Source organism: Tachypleus tridentatus, chromosome 1 (genome assembly GCF_004210375.1).
Source record: "Tachypleus tridentatus isolate NWPU-2018 chromosome 1, ASM421037v1, whole genome shotgun sequence".
Taxonomy (NCBI): domain Eukaryota; kingdom Metazoa; phylum Arthropoda; class Merostomata; order Xiphosura; family Limulidae; genus Tachypleus; species Tachypleus tridentatus.
In genome coordinates, this window is record NC_134825.1 from 108052039 (window position 1) to 108072961 (window position 20923).

At 34.5% G+C, this 20923-nt stretch overlaps 2 protein-coding genes across 4 annotated transcripts; both read right to left on the bottom strand.

The window, feature by feature from the left end:
- Positions 1-16: 16 nt before the first annotated feature.
- Positions 17-8073, bottom strand: LOC143257558 (GEL complex subunit OPTI). Of its 3 annotated transcripts, none has more exons than XM_076516423.1 (4): positions 7813-8073; positions 2683-2786; positions 1679-1808; positions 17-406 (listed from the first exon to the last, which is right to left on the bottom strand). In XM_076516423.1, the coding sequence occupies exons 1-4, from the start codon at positions 7915-7917 to the stop codon at positions 359-361; spliced, it is 387 nt and encodes a 128-aa protein (XP_076372538.1). In that variant the 5' UTR covers positions 7918-8073; the 3' UTR covers positions 17-358. The 3 variants fall into 3 exon arrangements, with proteins under 3 accessions (XP_076372538.1, XP_076372552.1, XP_076372546.1); XM_076516437.1 differs by having other exon boundaries at positions 17-723; XM_076516431.1 differs by lacking the exon at positions 17-406 and adding an exon at positions 1118-1295.
- A 4071-nt stretch (positions 8074-12144) lies between these two features.
- On the bottom strand, positions 12145-20480 carry LOC143257541 (GTP-binding protein REM 1-like). The gene is made up of 4 exons (XM_076516361.1): positions 19637-20480; positions 18136-18221; positions 15026-15218; positions 12145-14110 (listed from the first exon to the last, which is right to left on the bottom strand). The coding sequence occupies exons 1-4, from the start codon at positions 20292-20294 to the stop codon at positions 13857-13859; spliced, it is 1191 nt and encodes a 396-aa protein (XP_076372476.1). The 5' UTR covers positions 20295-20480; the 3' UTR covers positions 12145-13856.
- Positions 20481-20923: the final 443 nt, after the last annotated feature.

The window sequence follows — 20923 nt, forward strand, 5'->3', positions numbered from 1 at the left end:
TAAAAATAAAACACCGTTCACTGTAAAAATTGGTTTATTACAAAACTTAAATGATATGCATAATTGTCTACAAATGTATAACATAAGATACGAATCGTACTTTCTGTAAATTGTCGGGTGTAATAACTTGTTCTTCCTTTTCCACAATCCCAAAAGAATAAGTAATGAACGTTACATTAACTAAGTCAACAAATCTTTAACATTCTGACAACATGTCTACTTTAAGAAATTTGCTCTGATTAACTTGCAAAATAAAATTTCATGGTGAAACCTTGAATATTTCCTCTTCCTTTAAAGCCATTATAAATACTGCTTTTGCATTCTTCAGCTGTTTTATTGGGTTTATTTTTGTTCTACCTCAAACCATCTTTGTCACAACACAAATTTTACTCCACACTAGGGCAACCTGGAACATAAGATGACACTTGTTATTCTGCATAGATATAATAAATGTTGAATTATCTATCCACTTGCTGCTGGAAATATCTCTTATCACAATAACTATAAAAAATACAATAGTGTACTATCATAGTAAGCCAACAAGTACAGAATCTGGTTCTAAGTGATGTCAGTTGCTTCTTTGTATAAAAGGTCTCTCACAACTTGATGGGTTTCTTGGTGAGGAATGTTACCATGATGAGGAGAACACTGTATTTACAAATCACTAATAGCTTCTACTAATTATTCATACGTGATTACTGAATACACCATAATCCAGGTTACCTGTAAATAAATTAATACTAGTCTCAAACCCAATGATCAGGTGTACAAATGTTACTTGCTTCAGATGATAACAGTAACCAAGAACTATTTGATAATGGGTAAAGTTAGAATTTCCTTAAACATGCACAGAAAATGTGATCACCTGGACAATTTTTGTCTTAATATCAATTCTTTTATGGGTTACACTGGGGAACACTTTTTCAGTAACTTTGAGTTGCATTGGATATTTTAACTGATTCTGAAGGAGTTTTAGGCACTGATTTCAAATCTGAAATTAGTTTTTCTCTAAAAGCTCTTGTTTGTATGCAATTTGAGGTTAATGAAATTGTACAAATGTGAACTTGCGTAAACCATGTATAAGCATTTTCACGTCCATTTTTTGAACAGCCACCTTGATAAGTTCCCTGACAACCTGGGGGCTGTGCGTGACGAACAAGGAGAACGATTCCACCAAGACCTAAAGGTCATGGAAGAATGCTACCAAGGGCGCTGGGACAAAAGTATGATGGCTGACTACTGCTGGAGCATTAAACGAGATTGTCCAGATGAAGTGTACAAACGCAAATTCCTACCTGAATAAAATACACAAACAAATTGATAAGCTATTCCTATAATAACAAAACATTAAAAAATAAATAAAAATGTCAAATTGCATAAAATCTGTAGCTTGCACACAAAAACCGACTTCAGATTTGAAATCAACACACTCAAATTGACTATAGAAAGGTTTTTTAAATGCAACAAAATGAGTGTTCCCCAGTGTTATAATTTTAACTTTACAGAATGTTGAACCATAGTCATGTCTTTTAAGCACAAGTAACCAAGTATTTAAATACGAGAAAAACCATTTATCCCTTGTGTGTTTTCAAATACTGAGTAACTACTGCTTTACACATGCAACTGAGAACAGCAGGAGAGTACATTAACTATTGATTAGCTGAGTTACATAACTTACAAGAAAACCAGCGAAAGATGTCATGAATCCTTCTTTTACCAATTCCCAAAGGCCTCCAAATTCCTCTTCGTCCACTTTATGAAATATACTAGTGTAAACATAGACAACAAGGGCATTCATCAAACAGAACCTGAAAACATTAATTCACTGTAGTCAGGGTTTATCAATGGATCTTTTCGTTAGAACTTATGAAGTTTAGATCAGACGTCGTTAGTAAAATATATTTACTTGAGAACTATTCTTTACTTAAAGAAGCCAATACTCTAAAAGTGTCAGTAAAATTATATGAAAAAGTGTTTTTAACGGTGACTTGTTTATAAAAAGACTAATCTGCGTACAGCATTATAGTAAAAATGCCTTATGCTAGTAAAGAATTACATCGACTGTTGTGAAATCATGATACTAGTAATATTTAGATTTTCCAGTGAAAAGAACATAACAGCACTTCAGTCACAGAACTGAGCAGACAAGACCTGGGGTCAGCACAAAACTGAACAGTCTCAGTAAACATTTTATTTTTAAATACAGATCAAAGGATCATGCCAGGTCAACATAAAACATATTCAATAAAAACAGAAGTATTTTAAACAACTGAAATAAATACTGTATTCTGAAGTATAAAATAAAAGGCCTATTAGTTTTCGTCAGGGTAGTTTAGACATATTCTGACAAGAAATACAATATCGACCTTATTATGACACATTTCATGCAACTTTTATAAAATCAGTGTAAACCCTAATACACTTAACTTTAATAGACAATAAAAAACTCACGTTTACAACCAAAACTGATGACACTATAATCGTGGAACTGGATAAGCAACTATTTTAATTTATCACAGAACAAATGGAAATTATTCATAGCTTGAGCATTTCTACAATAAAATTTTTACATTTAAATTAACTGAAAAAGAGCTTTTACAAATACAGAATCTGTGTTGATGTATAAATCAGAAGATAGCATCTCTTTCTTCAAATTTTAATGTAAAATTACTGCTGACTTACAATGAAATTCCTATAAATCCTTTCACTTGTAATAAACCCCATAAGACTCCAATAATTATTCCAATCACCTGTCTGGCCCAATAAATGACATCAAGAAATTCATCCTGAAATAAAGAAATTCATTTATTTTCATTTTTAAAACAGATGTTTGAATATTTAAAATAGCAAATTTACTGCTTTAAATAGTAACTATTTTAGTGTCTTTGGGCAACCATAGATGTTATTTCAGTCATCTGCATATGACAACTTTGTCCTATTTGTTTTTTGTCAGTATTATACGTCATTCATTAATGTTTCTCAGGTGGTGTTAGATCCATATTTATATCATGCTTAGCAAGTACCTTTACCCATATAGATTATTACTACCAAAAATCTAGATCCACAAATTAGCTGTAGAACAACTCATGATTGGTTATGAAGATTAAATCTGAAGTTTTAAAATGGAATCAAACAGGGCAGTTATAAAATAGTCCCTTAATGATGAAAAACAGTTCACTGAAACCAGCAACAGAACAAATCAAGGATATGATTCCTGCCTGAGGTATTAGAGACAATGATTGTGCATCAGCAGTGGTCAGATGCTTCACTGCAGCTGAAAATCTCATAGGATTCATAGTGGGGTTAAAGTTATGGCAGACCAATCGTACAGTTTCAACTTCCAAATGTTTGAGTTCAGGAGTGGGCAGTCATTGCCTGAAATCTGCAATCTCTTCTTTGGTTAGTGACAGCTGTTAGTAAATACATGCAGAACAGAACTAGAGAATAAAGGTTCAAGTTTGGAAAGTAAAAGTAAGATGGCAGTAAGAAAGCAGTGATCAGTAGCAAGAACAGATTTTAACAATTTTAGTAAGATACTCACTAGAACTTAAGAGATGTCACTGTAAAAACTGCAAACAGAAAATATTATACTCTGGTAATGTCAGTGACAGAAATTTGGATATGGACAAACACATCACAAACAAACACTAGATGGTTGTAATGACAGGTACCAAACATGGATTTCAGGATTAAGTTGCCAAAAGAAGAAAACAAAGGACAGGGAGGTGCAAAATATGGACTGACCAAGAATCAGTGTGTGATTTGGGTTGGAAAAGTATGGAGTACAACAGAAGAATATCTTGATAACAAAGGTAGAGAGATGAGAACTGAGTATAAGGATGTAAAGAACTAGAACAGAGCAGCTGATGCAAGTTTTACTGAATGAGCACGTAAAACATATAAATGTGGATCTTGTAACTGTTGATACAATATGTATCTGGATATAGAAGTTTTACTGAACAGGCACGCAAAACATAAATGTGGATCTCATAACTGTTGATACAATATATATCTGGATGTAGAAGTTTTACTGAACAAGCACGTAAAACATAAATGTGGATCTTGTAACTGTTGATACAAAATGTATCTGGATATAGAAGTTTTACTGAACAGGCACGTAAAACATATAAATGTGGATCTTGTAGCTGTTGATACAATATGTATCTGGATATAGAAGTTTTACTGAACAGGCACATAAAACATAAATGTGGATCTTATAACTGTTGATACAATATGTGTCTGGATGTAGAAGTTTTACTAAACAAGCATGTAAAACATAAATGTGGATCTTATAGCTGTTGATACAATATGTGTCTGGATGTAGAAGTTTTACTAAACAAGCATGTAAAACATAAATGTGGATCTTATAGCTGTTGATACAATATGTATCTGGATGTAGAAGTCTTACTAATGGTTTGCTACTGCACATGACCATTTTATCTGTAATTTATTATCTATATTAATAACATTGTCTTAAAGTACTTATACTTAAAACTGTCTTTTCCAAATTCTTATGTTTCATCAAATGACTGGTAGCTACCATGAGAAATAAAAGGAAGTTAATATCTGTTTTGATAAATGTTAATTTATGTTACTTTACATGTGAGGTTTTTAACAAAATAAAGATAACATTTGTTCTATACAAATGTCTTATGTTTACTGAAAGCTTGCCAAACTTTGTGAAGATACACAAGTCATAACATAGTACTGTATCAATCCAAAATTTGCTTATTTACATAAATAATACATGTAGATAATTCTCCTTTTTAAGGTTTCCAAATATACTGACAATTCAATTCATACAGAAAAAACATACAAAAAATAGAATACTTTATAATTATAAAAACCTGAGAAATTTCTTAAGAAGGGTTTTAATAACCATAAAGAAACAGAATTAGGCATTATTTACAAAATTATAAAGATTATTCTTACTACAGTGAAGGTAAACTCCATTATTTATTTATTTCCTCTACTACAGTTATACATGTTTCATTCTCTATTTTTCTACAAATCTGAATCGTTTTAAGTATTACAGGTTTATATGTTATGTTTATTGGCACCTCAGAAATCAACAACTGTGACACGTCCCACTGTTTTTTATTATTATTATCAACATTTAAATAATCTAAATTACATTAGATGGAGTATTAATGGGTGTATACACATTTACCTAACATCTGTACCATATACGTATTTATCTAACTAATGTCAGTACCATATCTTTTCACAGTTTTTGGGTATATCTTAATAGTACAATAATGATGTCAGAAAAACAAACAGATTCAAGAATTCTTGATACAAAGTCATAGAAAAAACCTATAACATAAGCACTTTCAGAAGGTAGACCTTTCTTTTTCAGGAACAAACTTGGAGCTGATGAAACTTCATGCTTTATCTGATAGAAGGATATTACTGGTGGTGGTGTTTGCAAGAGGATGTTCTCGTGACTATGATCTACTCTTCCTGTACATTCTAACAAAAGATGCAACTCTTCAGAATGTATATCTGTTTCACTATCTAAAATGTCACAAAATTCCTCATCAACAAAGAGAGAGAAATGCTAACTTTTAACCCTTGGATTTCAGCGACTTGTAATTTCTTCATGGCTATACCAGCATCACTAGACCTGGTACCATTTGTCAGGACCAGCAACAGTATAAGGCTCAAGGTCTTCATTTTCAATTAATGATTCATTCAATAAACTGGAGGCATCTGATACCCTATCATTGTTACTTTATCCACTTGAAAAATAACCTTTTCCACTTTCTGACAAACTCTAGATTATCTCATTTATTCAATAACTCTTCTCCATCTACATTTTTCTGAGACTCTAAACGAGCACTGTTATCCAACAGACTAACCTACAATCAAGTCATATTTCTACGAGAGAAGACTTCTAATGTGTGCTAAATCCAATAAAATGCACTTACTCCAATGGTTTAGCTTTTGCCCATGTATGTCAGTAGCACTGGCTAATACACCCTTGGATGTATGTACAGGGTGGCCCGTAAGTCTCTACCCATCCATATATCTTATGTATCCAGTGTATCTGTTTGCTGTCCCTCATTCTCGCTGCATAATATTATGCGATGCCATGTTCTGCGAGACAAGTTCAAGAGTAAATGGGCTTAAATTGGCCATATTTCTCTGACAAAAAAGAAAAAAATTACAATTCATGCGTAACTTAATATAACATAATAACATATGAATGGGTAGGGACTTACGGGCCACCCTGTACATGTCCAGTAACAGTGAAAGTGTTAATATATGTATCTACATAAATTCCTCCATGCAATCAGTAAAAGTCTTGAGTTCCAAGGGATTTGATTACTTATTTGCACATCAAAGTTAAGATCTCACAGCCTATTTGATAAGCTGCTTTAAATGTATCACAAATCTCTGAAACTAAATTTCATATTATTTTGAAGTAGATGAATAATAATCATGATCACAGCCCTAAACACACCGTATTAAGTTTTGTGCAATGGCCCATTACAAACACAACCTTCTTTGGTAGCTTAGTATTTCAAGAAATATCGAAAACTAAACATGTCATCAACACAAAGTTTACAACTGAGTTAAGATATCATTATGAAACAAAATGTCTGACACACCTGAACCTCAACATTAAATATTGCACAACACAAACATAATGCACATTTTCAAACAATATCCAAAACAATCCGTACCAGTATTGTATTATTAGAAATACAAAGTATCTTGTGAGAACGAAATACAAAGTTTGTCACAAACTGGAAACTTGTACAATTTTCACAAATAAAACAGCAATATTTAAAGAACCTATCCTACAAGGATGAAGGGAATTTGGAATAATTTAAGGTAACAATGAAATGGCTGGAGTCAGTAAAGTCTCTACGTTCAATCACAATATACTTCACAACTTTGACAACATGTTGTGGAAAGTGACATTTCTATTTTATTAGTAAACAATCAAAAAATTATAATTACTGTGTACATTATTACTGTGTAAAATTATACTGTATTATGAGACAAGAGTACAATGTTTCCAACTACTCTACTGCATTATATTATTCCTAAGTCCTTTATCTTTAGAATAGTTTCTTCAAATATTGCTACCTCATTTTTCATTTGTTTCATTTCCTATCTGTATAATAATGTAGCACTGATACAGTATATTTTAAGATGTCTGTCTGTATTGTATAAATATTTATTACTGAGATTCAAGCATTTCAGATTTTCTGTTTTGTCATAAAAATATAGCCAACTCAAGTACACACATTTATATTTGTATTAGAATAAGAGCTATGTTTTGTTGAACTTTATGGTATTTCTTGAAATACTGAAGAAAATTATTTTTGTAACTGGCTGTTGCACTAGTTTAAATAGAACTGATATACTTATCAATGCTACAAACATCTAGAGCTAAAACTGACGGGCAGTGAAAAAAAAATTTGTTTTTAAGATGATAAAAACAGACAAGAAAAACTAAATACATGGCAATACTTTGATGAAAAATTAAAATTATGACACTTAGAATTAATGGATTTAATTTATGACAGGATAAACAGGTATACTACGAAACTGCACAAAACATACTATTTCACTTTAAGTCTGTACAAACAGTGTTCGTAATGGAACTAACTTATGTGACTATTAGTATTAAACCACACAAGTTAATTCAAATAACATAAGCACTATACACAAAACAGCGTTAATCAGTCTATATAATTTAGTTCGATAACTTAAATATTTTACACTTTTTTCTTAGAAACAAAAATACAAAGATATTTCAATATACACTAGATTAATGTACAATACTATTAGTATTACCTTATCAGGCCATTTAGATCCTGGTGTTGTTGCCCGAGCCCATAAGGAAGGCAAGACATTTTTCACACTACCGTTTCGTTCATTTGGCTTCCGCTTTTGAATCATTTTATATATTCAGTAAAGAAACGAAAACCTTTTATAAACTTTAAAACATTAGAGATATACGTAAAATTATTCTATTATAAGTAATTTATTGGAAATCTTTCCGGTAATAAAGCCACATCAAACAGTCCTTCCCTCAAGATCTACCACGCCATCTATATAATAGCGTATTTAAATAAAGTAAAAGCGGCACCTATTACATATATTTTTAATTATCAAAATAAACATCCATTGTTGTTCTATAATTATAATTCTCACTATATATAAACATGTCAAAAGCAACAGAATATTTAACGTATATATAGTTCAAGAAATCCGTTTAAAATTGAATTACTGCCGTAGACTGCAAAAAACAACAACAGTCAATAAATAATGATTTAAAGCAACAAGTACTGAAATCGACCAAGAATGAAACTAATTTTTTTTAACTTAACTGCCCAAATTTTCAGTTTATATTTAAATTATTTGAATGAAAGAACAAAGTGCCGAAAAAATATCTACAGTCTAATTTTTGCAACTTGAGCCTTTTAAAATCATTAAAAACATAAATCTCAGAATTATGGGAAAATAAAAACCGCAGCATTTTATTCTTAAAAAATTATTCGTTCTTCTTCTTGGAAAAGAAAAGTACCTTCTGAAAGCGTTCAATTTATTGGCTTTTTCTTACGTTATTAAATAGCTTGTTAATTCTTTCTTATTTGTATGATACTCGCATATCATAGATGAAGAACTATTTTATCTAGATTTTGTTTTCGTATCTCATAGTGTCTTCTGCTGCTTCATCTTCCCACACTAGTAACGCGGTATTGTAAACTTTACTATCTGATTAATATTGATGTAACCCATTAAATATATAGAGGGCCTAGTTTGAGGATATTAGTGCATGGAGTAGACATTGAATTAGGCTAAAATGTGCTACAAACGATATTCTCGAAAAATAATTTCGGAAAATTAAAAGCATTTCTTTCTAAAGGAGGCCCGGCATGGCCAAGCGCGTAAGGCGTGCGACTCGTAATCCAAGGGTCGCGGGTTCGCGCCCGCGTCGCGCTAAACATGCTCGCCCTCCCAGCCGTGGGGGCGTATAATTTGACGGTCAATTCCACTATTCGTTGGTAAAAGAGTAGCCCAAGAGTTGGCGGTGGGTGGTGATGACTAGCTGCCTTCCCTCTAGTCTTACACTGCAAAATTAGGGACGGCTAGTACAGATAGCCCTCGAGTAGCTTTGTGCGAAATTCCAAAACAAACAAACAAACAAACTTTCTAAAGGCAGATGTAAGTTCAATATTTCAATTGAGTACCTCTTTTTTTGACTCTGATTGCCCTAAATTTCATTTTCTAAATTGTTATTTTCAGGAATTTAAAGTATTGCCTTTTTATTTTAACTTCCTCCTAGTTGTAACTGTCTCTTAAAATAATAATAGATTTATCGATAGTTCGATCATAAATACCGCACTGTAAAACTTGAAACTTTCTTAACCAAAATTTAGCCGCTTTATAATTTTGAGAAAGACCGGTCATTATATTCTCTCTACTTTATAGAGCGCCAAAATTAACAGAAGATATAAATCAATAGCTGTAGAAGAAAATATTATGTTAAATAGTAGTGCAAAATTTATTAATAAATTTTCAAGTGGCTTAATTATTTCATTTGCTAGATTCTGCCATATACTTAAAAAACATCACAACATTTGACCTACGAAATCGCTTGCCTTTTAAAAATTATGTCAAAGTTTCACCAGTGTGTGGTCATGCGACACGATACTTTACATAAACCACTATAATTGATTTTATAGTTAAAACTAACTTATGCTCCGGAAAAAAAATATTACTCAACATTTTTAAAAGTCTGTCATATTGGATCCTGGTTGCCGGGTTAGTATGTTTTCTTAAATTTTTTAGCCTTTTCTGGCTAAGTCGAGTAAGAGATCTAACTTGCAATAGACGCATCTAGATTGCGCCGAACAATGATGTGACCAATATACCCATACAGACTATTAGCTTCGTGCAGAAACCTAGTTTAGTTGAGATGTTGGCCCTAAATAGCATAGTGTTTTGGTTTAATAGATCTTAATGGGTCTTAAATATGTAATAAAACTTACATCATCCGTATAAAAACAATTTGAGAAAAATATATATACCACTAAACGAATTCCCTTTAATGGTTTGGTTTGTTTTGAATTTCGCGTGAAGCTACACCAGGGCTATTTGCGCTAGCAGTCCCTAATTTGGCAGTGTAAGACTAGAGGAAAGGCAGTTAGTCATCACCGCCCACCGCCAACTCTTGGACTACTCTTTTACAAACGAAGAGTGGGATTGTCCGTAACGTCATAACGTCCCCACGGTTGAAAAAGCGAGCATGTTGGGTGCGACTGGGATTCGAATCCCTACCCTTAATGAAGTTAACGTCTTAGTTAGTAATGTAGCGATACAGAAAACACATATTATTATTTGAAAAAAATTATAAAATTTGCGATGTTACTTCATCAACCAAAATTTTTGATTAAGATATTAGAAATAAAGTTTAAAAGTATCTCTGATAAAGCTTTAATATACGCAACATAGTTTTTGTTTTAAATTAATTGCAATAATAAAAAATGTTTTGTGTGTCTATTAATGAATACTTTTCATCGATATATATTTTCTATTAACCAAACCATTGCTTCTTTCTATTTTATTGTTTCTTCTTATAGCAAACCCTCATTGGGCTATCCGCTGAGTCCACTGAGAGGAATCGAACCCCGGGTTTAGCATTGTAAATCTGTAGACTTACGGCTGTACCAGCGGGAGACCTTGCTATTTTAAGACGACTTAAAGGCATCAATTACTCAACGTTCTCAAGGTATTTATAGCAATTCATTCATTACATGTTATCAGAACTGTTCGTCTACTTAAAAAAATGAACTCTTATTTCATGACATGCTCTTTTTTAGGATCATCTTTTACGTAACACTAAAATAAAACGAGTTGAAAGTAAGTTTAACTAAAAATACTATGTATTTGTTTAAGTGTAAAGCTACATAATAGTTAATCTGTGTGTGCCAACTTAGGATCGAACCAAAATTTTCGGGGTATATAAATATATATGCATCCCAAAACTTACCAATGAACCACCTCGTGGTTTTATTACAGATGATTTACACGTTTGAATTTTTATTTGATTTATGATTAAATGAAAATCATTAACAGACATTCAAATTATCGAGTTTCACGTCCTGTTTGATTACCTCCTAAATGTTAGCGTATGTTCTATTTAGATTTTATCCATTCATATTACAATAATTTAAATTTCATTGTGAAATGTAGACCGAAATCTGTTAAATACTGAGTTTGGTCCGGCATGGCTAAGCGTGTTAAGGCGTGCGACTCGTAATCTGAGGGTCGCGGGTTCGAATCCCCCTCGCGCCAAACATGCTCGCCCTTTCAGCCGTGGGGGCGTTATAATGTGACGGTCAATCTCACTATTCGTTGGTAAAAGAGTAGCCCAAGAATTGACGGTGGGTGGTGATGACTAGTTGCCTTCTCTCTTGTCTTACACTGCTAAATTAGGGACGCCTAGCATAGATAGCCCTCTTATCTAAAAGTACTAGTGACTCGCATTTGAACTTAACGAACACTCGAAAATAAACAATAGACCCACATGTATTAAGTCTCAAAAACAATAGCAAATCAACATTTACAATAGAAGAAAATTTAAAATGTGAAACGAAATTTGGCACTGTAAATTGCTACATGAATACTTTTTTTTTAAAGAAATTACACGAAGTACTTTTTAAGACTTTTTTTTCTGATTTCGCTCATGCAAAATTTTCATAAAATATATTCTTATTTTGAGAAATTTAGAACACACAAGCATACTTGGTAAGTGCATCTACTAGGATTTAGATTCAAAAAGGAGTCTCGCCTTTTTTTTTTTTTTTACTGAAATGTAACTAAAAATTAGTCCGACATTCACAATGATTAAAAATATTTCAAAGTATCTCAAATGTAAGTTTTTTCACAGCAACATACAGGCATAAAATCATATCATATACCTCAAAAAATTGGCATAAAGTCTAAAGTACAATAAAAGTTTGAAAATATGGGAACTAGCCTGGTTCTAAATCTATAGAAGTTAAACCATAAAGATTGAACGAGTCAAAGACAATGAACCAAGAATGGTAGTAAACATCAATTTCGAGCGTAGATCCAAAGGCGGACGACTTTCTCTTCATGAAGATGAAAACACTCTTATTAAGATACTTGTATTTATTAATGTTCTGTTTTCATACATGAGAATATTAAACATTTTAGTCTCTTAAAGAATTATGAAAACAGCTTTCAAGATTAATATTTAAATACGTTTTAGTTATTAATTCTATTCTTTATTTACTTTGAATTTATAATGATTATATCGGACAACTGTTAAAAACTATGGACGCATGGTGATTTCATGTATGGTCCGTTTTGTTAAAAGAGGTACAAATTTAGCAAAATATTTCTTTAGTTCATCTTTTCTGACTTCCTACTTATTATATCCATACTTTTCATGGAACATAAATATTGAGTCTGTTGACTATAAATGTTTGTAATTGTCACAAATTAAAGATATAAAATAAATTATAATTATGTCGCAGCATACTTTCATACCACTGCACATCCTCCTTCCTGACAGAAATATAAAGATCATACCATTATAACAGTTTTCAAACGAGGCTCAAAACTCGAGTGTTTTCGAATAGTTAAGTATTCTTCTTCCGGAGAATACATTAAAGGTATTTACCTATTTTTTTGTTATTTCCGATTAACCTTTTTCATTTTTTATGAACATTTCTATTCATATATTAACCACAATTCATTGTTACGTTATCAAATGAATGTCCCAGATTCACCATAGACAAAAATAAGATATAAAGAATTCACATAATTACGAAATGTCAGGTTCAGTTTCTTTTAGGAATGTTGAATCAGCTGGTTTAGTGACCCAAAATGTGTCATCGACTACCATAAAATAAGAAAATAATAAAAGGAAATGTTATAGGTCAAACTAGGAAAAAGGTAACTACGGATATATATATATAGCTAACTTCTTGCTGGTTCGACCCACAACAGCATTTTTCTTTTATGTCTGTAAACAACCACTAACGGAAAAAAAAAATAGGGTTAGGCCCGAATGTTTTCAACAGTAGGTTAATGTTCCAAAACGTGTCTAAGGATTACACAAAGTAGGCTTAATTCTTTATGTTAGCCTAATTAGGGTTAATATTTTGTAATAGTAACGTTAATTAAGAGGCAGTATAACTTGAGTTTATTTTGAAATATTTTGTGCAAGTGAAAGTAGAATAATCGTTATATATTTTTTAATAATCCGTGAAGATTATATTGTTATTAAATCCGACAAAAAGTCGACTGAATATTCAAACTCCAACCACTTCGAAACGTAACATTTTCTAATGAAATTGTACTTGTAAGAAACGGTGATTAATATATGAAAATATTTAATCCCGAAAAGAACATTGTCTTATATTACTTAAAATATTATTTTTATGTTGTTTTCGGCACACGATTTTGTTTATTTTTAACTGTAGGCATGATCTAGTGAAATAGAAAAGAAGTGACCAAGATAGTTCGATTCGATAAAGCTGTCTTTCTGTCAACCCCTGGTACATTTGCTCCATATTCTAATTTTGTTTGTTGAGTTTCGTGTAAAGCTACTCAGCTGTTATAAACGCTAGCTATCCTTAGAGGGAAGGCAGATAGTAAACACCACTCATCACCATCCAACCTTCCACTTATCGCATATGACTGTCGAAGTTATTGGTAGAATACAAATCGGGGAAAATTACTTCACAAAATGACTAAAAACTTCCACACTGAACGAGATGAACGTATCTAAGTCTGTTCACCAAATCACGCCTTATTATATTGAACTTCCAGTTTTCCTGAAAGTGTTTGAAATTTCAACCTTACAGAATAAGGAGATTACCACATGATTTCGAGACATCTTTTTTAAACATCATTCGCTTAATGAAAGTTTTAGCCCTCCATTTTGCGCTATTCGATGGTCTAAACTCGAAGTTTTCCACAGCTCTCTCCTGGTGTTGTGCTTTTAGTCTGATCTGACTAAGTATTCCAACAAGTAGTTCGTCCACATTGTGATTCACATCTGCTGACGTTTCGATGAACTTGCATTCCTTGTTCATTGCCAATGTTCGGCCGGCTGAAATAGCAACATAATCTATTTGAAATATATCTATAAATTCCAATAATTCACTTACAAATATATTCAAAATAGTATTGTTTGTTTTTTTAATTTCACGCAAAGCTACACGAGGGCTCTCTGAGCTAGCCGTCCCTAATCTAGCAATGTAAGACTAGAGGGAAACTCTTGGGCTACTCATTTACTAACGAATAGTGGGACTGATCGTCACACGTTAACGCCCCCACGGCTGAAAGGGCGAGCATGTTTGGTACGACGGGGATTCAAAGCCACGACTCTAACCACCTGGCCATGCTAGGCTCAAAATAGTAAACGAGCCAAACAACTTGGTACAGACTGCTTGAAATGTAAATATTAACACGTGGTTTTGACTGAATTTGGGAAAGTTACTTGAAGTTCATTAGAAACTGTTTGTTTTGGAATTTCGCACAAAGCTACTCGAGGGCTATCTGTGCTAGCCGTCCCTAATTTAGCAGTGTAAGACTAGAGGGAAGGCAGTTAGTCATCACCACCCACCGCCAACTCTTGGGCTACTCTTTTACCAACGAAAAGTGGGATTGACCGTCACATAATAACGCCCCCACGGCTGGGAGGGCGAGCATGTTTTGGCGCGACTCGGGCGCGAACCCGCGACCCTCAGATTACGAAGTGCACCCCTTAACGCGCTAGGCCATGCCAGGCCCACCATTCGAAACAGTAATCAATTATTGTACATTCAAATATTGTGGAGTGTTTAAAAGATAAATTAATGACTCATAATTAGGTTAAAAATATGAAAATTTAGAGGAAGTATTTCAAGTCTTGGTGGTAAAGTACGCTACCGTGTGTCAAAAACTGTTTCAACAACATAGGTTGAATTACAGTAATTATTTTTTAATGTTACCAACTTATGCTTTTAGATAATATAAAACCTACCTTCAGTTGAGACAGTCCTCAAACGAGCTAAATCTGTCTTATTACCCACAAGAATTATCGATTTACTCGCAAAATTTTCACACTTGGACAGTTGTTCGAAGATAACCTTTGTATCTTGGAAACTTGACCTGCTTGTTACTGAATATACTAATACGCATGCACCAACATCAGGCTTGAGGATCGACGTCATATCCTGTGTGAAGAACAGTTTATCTCTGTATCTCACAACGGTTGATATGGGTATTAACACTTATTTACAACGAGAGAACAACATTTCAGGTTTATCGATAATTATCGGGTTTTGTTACATTAAATATAAAAGAAATATAAAGTAATATTTTTATTGTACTTATTATTTTCGGCTAGTTATTTTTCTAACATTTTACAAATGCCTTAGCAAATTATCAAAATGATTACAGAGTGTTGAACTAATTGGTTAAAATTAAAATAGTAATGACACATTAGGCTTGTAGTAAAACTAGAGACCTCACACCATCGTTTTGATTGGTTTATATTTAATATTCTAATTATTTTTATTTTTCTGAAAAAAATTCTCGTTCCATTTTGTTTTTTGTTGGAAGAAATATCGGAGGGGGAGTTATTTCCCAACCCCTACACCATCCACGACTTTGTGACACAACTTTCCACTGCGGTCAGATTTTGCGAACAAAGAAGTACAGTAGTACCTCGGTTCTCGAACGACTCCCTTCTCGAACAATTCGGTTTTCGAACATATTGTTTGAGAAAAAATGTCTCGGTTGTCGAACATAAACTCGATTCCCGAACCAAGTTGTCGTGGCCCGAACCACCGAAATAACCCGACTGATGACCCGAACGACCCTTCGACTATTTTCGGCCCATGCCAAGCTTGCCCAAAACATTTTACCCTCACCTGTCGCTCAGTCCACACCCCCGCTAAAATCTGATGTGAACGATCTCGTTTTTATTTTGTTTTTCTAAACATTCTGATTAAATAAGTCGCCATGGGATTAAAGAAGGATTATGAAAGCACCAAACCAAAAAGAAAAGTTGTTAGAGCCACAATAGAGGTGAAAAAAGATCTCATAGCGAAGTGTGAGAGTGGTGTTCGTGTGTCTGACCGTGCTACACAGTTTGGTATGGCGAAGTTTACAGTTTGCACCATACTGAAAAATAAAGAGGTCAACAAAAGAGATGATGTTGCAAAAGGAGTGACAGTGCTTACGAAACAAAGATCACAAACAATGGAAGAGGTAGAAAAACTGTTGTTGATTTGGGTAAACGAAACATAGTTAGCTGGTGATAGCATTTCTGAGACCATCATTTGTGAGAAAGCAAAGCAGTTGCATGCTGACCTCCTGAGAAATACCCCTGATACAAGTGATGCCTTTAAGGCTAGTAAGGGTGGTTTGAAAAGTTTAGGAAGAGAAGTGGCATACATAGTGTGGTGAGACACAGGGAGGGTGCCAGTTCTAACAAAGACGCTGCTGATAAATTTGTTAGGGAATTTAAGGGCTATGCAGAAGCTGAGGGTTTTATTCTCCAACAAGTGTTCAACTGTGATGAGACAAGCCTCTTTTGGAAGAAAATGCCAAAGAGAACCTACATCACCAAGGAGAAGGCACTGCTAGGACATAAGCCAATGAAGGACAGGCTAACTCTATTGTTATGCAAGTGCGGACGTGGGGACTTAAAACTTAAGCCTTTGCTTGTCTACCATTCTCAGAACCCGAGGGTTTTTAATAAAAATAATGTCCTGAAAAGTAAACTAAATGTCATGTGGAGGGCTAAGAGTAGAGCATGGGTAACCAGGCAGTTTTTATGGAGTGGGTCCATGAAGTGTTTGCCCCAAGTGTAAAGAATTATCTCACGGAAAAACAGTTGCTACTCAAGGCCCTTCTTGTGATGGACAATGCACCTGCTCACCCACCACACTTGAGGACGGGTTGGTGGAGGAGTACAGTTTCATTACAGTGAAACTCTTGCCCCCTAACACGACTCCTCTCATTCAGCCCATGGACCAGTAGGTCATATCGAACTTTAAGAAACTCTACACCAAAGCACTGTTTCAAAGGTGCTTTGAAATGACCTCTGACACAGAGTTAACCCTCAGAGAGTTCTGGAAAAATCACTTTAATATCCTCCATTGCTTGAGGATCAGAGACAAAGCCTGGAGGGAAGGGTCTTTGAGGACCATGAACTCGGCCTGGAAGAAATTGTGGCCAGATTCAGTAGCAGATAGAGACTTGAAGGCTTTGAGGCTGAGCCTGTTCTCCAGGATATTATCTCACTAGGCAAGTGTATGGGCTTGAATGTGAGTGGTGATGATGTGGAGAAGTTGGTGGAAGACCACAACCCTGAGCTCACCACGGAAGAACTCCAAGACCTTCAGAAGGAGCAGCAACAGAAGGCAACTGAGGAAGTGTCTTCAGATGAGGAGGTGGGAAGGGAGGATGTTCCTAGTTCACTAATCAAGGAAATGTGTGGAAAATGGGGAGAGTTATAAAGTTTTGTGGAAAAATTTCACCTCGATAAAGCTGTAACAAACTGCAGCATAAACCTTTTCAATGACAATGCTATGTCTTACTTCAGAAACATTTTAAAATGCAGGCAGAAACAAACGTCATTAGACAAGTTTTTAGTTAGAAATAGGTCCAGTGAGTCTCAAGCAGGTTGTAGCGGTGCAAAGAGACAGAAAAGAGAAAGAACCCCAGAAGGAGAGTTGACTGACGTTTTTATGGAAGGTGACTCCCCTACTAAACAATAATAATCCCCCTACTCTCCACGTTCCTCACCACCTTTCAGTTACTCCATCAGCTCTCCTCAGCACAGGTAAAGCGCAGTTAAATTTTCATTTATTGTTTTTTATCGTGTTTATAGTTTTTGTGGTTGACATGTAAGTATTATTATACAGGTATAAATAAGCAATATTTTTACTTAAAATGTTTCATAATGCATAATTTTTGGAGATCTGTAACGGATTAATTTAATTTACAGTATTTCTTATGGGAAAAATTGATTCGATTTTCGAACAGCCTTCTGGAACGGATTAATTTCGAGAACCGAGATACCACTGTGTTTTAAAATGTAGGTTTAATGACAACAGATTACTGTGTTAGATAACAACTTACCATGGTCCGCAGGAAAGAACGTTCGAGAAATACGAGCTCGGATTCCTGACCGTTAAGAACAACGGTTACAGACTTGTCAGTGTCCTCTGTCAAAAATATACGTTGAGAACTCTATCAATATTGAATGGAAATCTGTAGGTTTATAAAGTGATTACTGCTATGTCAAGACGTTTGTTAAAACGGTGTATTGTTTTGTAGAACTCAATATTCATACGAAAGCCACAAACACGTCATTTTCACTTGACGAAAAGTGAATTCTGCTTTTATTATTATTTACGTGTGGTTTATTATTTATTATTATATATTTATATATTATTATTATTTTGCAAATAACAAATATACAAACTCAACGTAAGAGGAATAATATTTAGTCAAACAATATTCACTACAGATCCACAGTTCATGTATTTTAGGTATTCTTTAACACAAATAATATTTTGTAATGAAAATTAATAAGTCATGTCTGAACTAGCGGCAGAAAATATAACTATTTTGGTAGGTTTTGGGGTATCCTATCAGATCCGGAAGTCTAACATGGCTGTGTAGTTCATGACCCAGGCATCATTGTGTCGTGTTATTTCTTTTCTTCTATTTCAGCCGAGTACCTCTTTAGTTGTTTCTATCCTACCAAAGACGACCGTCCCGCACGGTATGGTCGTCCCTGCTTCATCATTATTTTAGTACTTCCCTCATCCTTATCACACTTCACTCAGGATATCTTGGTATCCTCTGTTCCTGCCCCCCAGTGGCACAGTGGTATGTCTGCGGACATACACACTAAAAACCGGGTTTCGATACCCGTGGTGGGCAGAACACAGATAGCCCATTGTGTAGCTTTGTGCTTAATTCAAAACAAAACAAAATCCTCTGTTTCCTGTTTGGTTCATCTGGAATCTTTCTTTTCTTTGCTGTAGTAGAGATTCGTACCACATCGAGACGACTTCTTTGTTGTCCTCTTTTTGTCCTTACATTTACTGGTTCTAGGTACAGTTTTCTTAAAGTCAGTCACACCGTAATCTTATCTATTATTACACGACCAATATGTCAGTTAGATAACAAATCAGTCTACTGTAGGTTAGACAACAAATCTAGCATCTGTCTGTACTAGTAGTCCTCAGTTATTTATACACAGATGATTACTATAAAGATAAGATCTGGGATTGAGTTTGTTATGGAACACAGTGTTAGTTGCATTGTTTTATGGTATGTTTGATTTTACCGCCACTGAGAGCTTTGATTGTCCCGCTTCTTGTAGATTTTAGGCCTAACTTTTACAAACTCATCCTTGAGAAAAGACAATATTAATTCCAGACTAACTCATATCTTCTTGTTGTTGTTGTAATTTAAACATGTTCTTAACCAAGCGTGCCAGGGGTTGAATTTTGGTTGATTTATAGTTTTTAAGAAAAAAGACTTTAACTTATACTTCTAAAGTAATTAACACTAATTTATCTTCAACTTAAGAACATAGACTTATAGATTACTTGGAGTTTCTACTCACCCATAGAGGCTTCATAAGCACTGATATATTCTGACGTGGCAAACTGGATGATTAGGGAAGTCTTTCCGACATCTGGACTACCAATAATCAGAACCTGGTATTTCCTATTCTCGCTAGCACACGCCGAGGCAGATGTTGTATTTGGTAGTGATATCTGACCCATTATTCTTGCTGGTTCCTGATGCGGCTCTAGATTGGAAATGTTCGAAGCGCTATGACTCTTTGATCGAAAGGAGTCCCCCCTGTTTATGACCCCCTTAGAAGTGGCTGAAAAGTTTCTCAGACGTTCCCAATCTCCTTCTTGCTGAAGTAGTAGTTTGGGGTAGATTGGAGAAGGGTGGTGGATGGGTGGTGAAGCAGATTCTTCTCTGGGTATGCTAGAGTTTCTCTGTCTTAAGTGGTCAGGAGGTCGAATCCGGCGAGCATTTCGCATAGACTGGGATCTGCCAACAGGACCATTAGGATGTCGTCTTATCGATCTCAGATTAGGACTGGAGGGATAAGACCGAACGTCTTTCTCTTCCGTCAGACTGATTCCAGATCCTAAACACATTTCTCTGCACCATATCTTTTCTGTTCGTTCTGTCCAAAAGAGGTCAGGGTCACTGTTTGGAGAAGACGTGAGAAGACTAGAGACTGTGGCTTTGCCAAAGGTCATAACTTCTTTTTCAAGCTCCAGGGTTGTTTGTGTCGATCAACAGACAAATAGTACAATTCCTAACAAACACTGTGTACTATGAGGGTAAGTTATCTCTTACAAAAACTATGTACTCTTATGGTAAGTTATCCTGCCTTCCTCTCAGCTCCGTACGTGCTTTTAGACCGATTCTTGATATCTAGTACTATTTATAATAACATTTCACAATTCTTTTGTCTCCTATACGTGCACCTTGCCAAACGTTCTAGTCACGTGGGTGAAATCATGCTGCGAGGAGTTCTTCCAAGTTTCCGGTTCTAAGAAGCTAGACTCTTGCCAACATCTTCCCGCGCCAGTTTTAGTTACTTGTCATTGTTAAAAACTTTGAACTTATCTTCACGATCGTGAAAAGGACAATAACAGAACCAAGTAACATCTTTTTATCAACGTAAGTGTAACCTGCATGTTTCAAAAACTTGACTGACAAAATTATATCTGTTATTAAGACGTTTTCGTTTTTATAACGATGTGCTTAAGGATATATGAAGGTTCCGTCAACACTTCATTGGATTACCTTGTTGTAAATAGTGGTTCTGGGTCAGATATAGAAAATTTGCAATTACGTTTGGTAAGCATTGAAATAAATATAC

Bases quoted from the DNA above. Each gene is read 5' to 3' on its own strand.
- LOC143257558 (XM_076516423.1), bottom strand. From the start codon at position 7,917: ATGATTCAAAAGCGGAAGCCAAATGAACGAAACGGTAGTGTGAAAAAT. The intron at 2,787-7,812 runs GTAATACTAATA...TCTTTATTTCAG, and splicing joins GATCTAAATGGCCTGATAAG to GATGAATTTCTTGATGTCAT. The intron at 407-1,678 runs GTAAGTTATGTA...CTTATGTTCCAG, and splicing joins CATCTTTCGCTGGTTTTCTT to GTTGCCCTAGTGTGGAGTAA.
- LOC143257541 (XM_076516361.1), bottom strand. From the start codon at position 20,294: ATGACCTTTGGCAAAGCCACAGTCTCTAGTCTTCTCACGTCTTCTCCA. The intron at 18,222-19,636 runs GTGAGTAGAAAC...TATTTTTGACAG, and splicing joins TGCTTATGAAGCCTCTATGG to AGGACACTGACAAGTCTGTA. The intron at 15,219-18,135 runs GTAAGTTGTTAT...TTCTTCACACAG, and splicing joins GTTCTTTCCTGCGGACCATG to GATATGACGTCGATCCTCAA.